This window comes from Bison bison, unplaced genomic scaffold (assembly GCF_000754665.1).
Source record: "Bison bison bison isolate TAMUID 2011002044 unplaced genomic scaffold, Bison_UMD1.0 scf7180017864249, whole genome shotgun sequence".
Taxonomy (NCBI): Eukaryota; Metazoa; Chordata; class Mammalia; order Artiodactyla; family Bovidae; genus Bison; species Bison bison.
Window position 1 is genome coordinate 266604 of NW_011494821.1, and position 2813 is coordinate 269416.

At 55.4% G+C, this 2813-nt stretch overlaps 1 protein-coding gene across 6 annotated transcripts in view; it reads left to right on the forward strand.

Annotated features, from left to right (window-relative positions):
* The window catches only part of DLG4 (discs, large homolog 4 (Drosophila)), a 23152-nt gene that overhangs the window by 8034 nt on the left and 12305 nt on the right, over positions 1–2813 (forward strand). The window contains exon 1 of one of the 6 annotated variants that reach the window (XM_010847350.1): positions 401–520. The exons of 4 other annotated variants lie outside the window; for them this stretch is intronic. In XM_010847350.1, the coding sequence (XP_010845652.1) occupies positions 431–520 (90 nt within the window). In that variant the 5' untranslated portion in view covers positions 401–430. Of the gene's footprint in view, positions 1–400; positions 521–2813 lie in introns of those variants that run through there. One more of the 6 variants, XM_010847348.1, reaches the window with a different exon arrangement.

Sequence of the window (2813 nt, forward strand, 5' to 3'; positions counted from 1 at the left end):
GGAAACACCTGGTTCCCAAAGAGGAGAAACAGAGGCTAGGCAAGTGGCAGAGGGTGTAGAGTTTACAGCCGTTGTGTGTGTGCGTGTGTGTCTGCGTGTGTGCGCGCGCACGTGCGTTGAGATGTGTGCGTTCCCCAGGATGCTCCCCGCGCCTGGGCCCTCTTCATTCCTTCACACACCCCCACCTCCGTTTCCATTTTCTGTGTCCTGAGCTCTGTTCAGAACTCCTGCTGCCCTCATTTGCTCTTGGCCCTTCGCTGCCTCCTCCCCCCGCTTCCGGCCTCTGGGCCTGGCTCTCCAGCCTTTTCCATCTGCCTGGCCTGAGATTTCTGGTTGCCCGGCGTTTCTGCCTCTGTCCCCTGCCTCGGCCTTTGCACCCTCCTGTGCCCTCCCTCCTCGCTGCCTTTTCCTCTCTGCTGGCTGGTGCTGGATGCTGTCTCTCTCTTCCTCCCACGCACTCTCCTTCTTCCTCTCCCCGATCCCCAGCTCAGGCTCTGGCCAGGATGAGTCCTCTGCCTGGGTCAGCCGGCTCCCTTTCTCCCTACTCATCACTTCTGTCCTTTCCTCCTATGCCTCCTCTCTCTCCTCCTCTTGGATTCTACCTCCATGCAGATTTCTTTCTGTGCTCCTCCCCCATTATTATTCACCACCACCTGTTTCCCCTTCTTTTCTGTGCCTACAGTATGTTTTCCCTTCTCCAGTCCTGGGGAGGCCCTGTTTTTGAGATTTTCCATTCTCCAGGCCACTTCCCATCTTCTTCCCCCTCAGTCTCCTCTTCTGGGGGTGTAGGCTGGGAGGAATGAAGTGTACCAGGCTGGCTGTGAGATTCAGAGGAACACTGGGGTCAGGGGTGAGATTCTAGGATCTTGTGGGATGTCCCGGCAAGGGGGAAGTTGTCGACGTTTCACCAAGAAGATGGAGAGGAGGTTCCTGAGTTCCTGAGCCTGGGAATAAGGAGGCAGAGGCTGGGCTGCAGTAGGTTCTGGGGTGAGAAGGAGGTGGTAGGAGAGTAGTTGGAGAGGGAAATACAATTTTCCTGCAGGTAGAAAAGTGGAGAGACGAGAGGAAGCCTAGAGGTCCTAGGACAGGAGACAGGCAAGGATGAGATGTGGTATCAGGGAGGAGGTTGAGCTGATCGAGAGCAAGGAGAGGAAGAGATGAGTGCAGAGGATTCCTGTGGATGGCTGAGGGCTGCAAGGACTAAGGAAAGAAGACTAGAGATGCTTTTTTTTCCTCAAGATGGGGCCATTCAGTCCCCAGGGGAGGAGAAGAGGAGCGAAAGTGGTCGTACAGAGGTAGGGAGACTTGGAATCTGCATCCAGGAAGCAGAGGGAAGTGAGTGCTGGAGGCCCTGGGTGTAGGAGGGAGGACCCACAACAAGGCCTGAGCCGGGGGACAGGAGAAGCCTCAGTTTTCAGAGGGTTGAGAATGAAGGATTGTGATTTGGGTATAGAATCTTGAGGGTCAGAAAATGAAGTAAGGGAGAGTGGTGGTGATCCCTCTGAGGAATCATAAGTTAGGATGGAGGATAAGAGCAGGAGACTGATGCCGAATGGGCCTGGACAGGGGCACAGGGCGGGGAAGAGGATGGAGAATGGAGGCTGGGGTTGGAAGATCTATCGTGTCGGGTGGAGAGAGGGGTGTTTTATCTACAGCTACGCAGATGAGATGAGATGAAGGTAGTTGGGGATAAAAGATGGAGCCTGGGGCAGGAACGTCTAGGGTAAGGATGGGGATGGCAATTGAGGACAGGCTGTGGGACAGAGGAGGGACACGCGGATGGGATGTTGGCGGTCAGTGGCTATTGGCTGGACAGTAGCATTTGCTGAGATTTGAAGGGTCAGAGAGTGGATTTAATATATTTATGGGTATGAAATCTATTACGGAGCTTGAAAATACGTAGTACTGAGATATAGCAGTAGGAGAGAAGAAAGACCCCTTGGGAAGGAGAGAGCGAGGAGTCTGGGGAATCCTTGATGAGTGCCTTGCGCTTGGTAGGCTCCAAATAAATATTTGTTTAAGGAGGAGACAGGTTGGGGACCCCGGAAGGAGGCTTTTGGCTGCCTTCCCGCATTGCTATGGAAACATGGCTTCGGTTGCCCTGGCAACTGGGGAAGCCCCTAGGACCGGCCTAAAGCGGCCCTGCCCTAGAATCTAGAGACCCTGCTGTGTCGAGGCGACTGACGTCAGGGAACTGGGCACACCCCACTTTAACCCTTTCCCGGATGAAATAGGCCAGGGGTGGGGGTAAGAGTAATGAGAGACTAGGACCCGGATGTCTTTCACCACTCCCCTTTCCTGACGTTCTTTCCACTGCGTAGGGTGAGGGGCTTAAGGGAGGGTGGAAGGAAGGTTATTCAGGAGGCGCTGCGCCCTCAAACCTCTTCAGCCAGGACTTCTTTCGGCCGGGCTACCTGGGGCGGGAGGGGGGCGGGGCCTTTGGGAATCTGGTCGCTCTTAGGCCACGCCCCATCTCCTCCTCCCGTTGTCCTGGCGACAGGCCTCCAGGAGGTGGGTCTCCCCAGGCCCTGGCTGGGCTTAGATACCGTTGCTTGGCAACAGAATCCCAAGAGGAAGGAGTAGATTGAATGGTGGGTGAGCGAGAAGGAGGGTGGGGCCTGCAGGCTTGGGGAACCCCGGATTCCAGGGGCCCAGGGTTTAGGGCACATGTGTGTGAAAATGAGGGGCAAGTCTGAGGGAGGGTTATGAAAAGATCTGGGTGTTGATGGGTAGATAGGGACAGGGATGGGGTAGGACCTAATGGACAGGAGCCCTGTGGTATGTGTGTGTAGTACATAAGGCATGTAGCACTC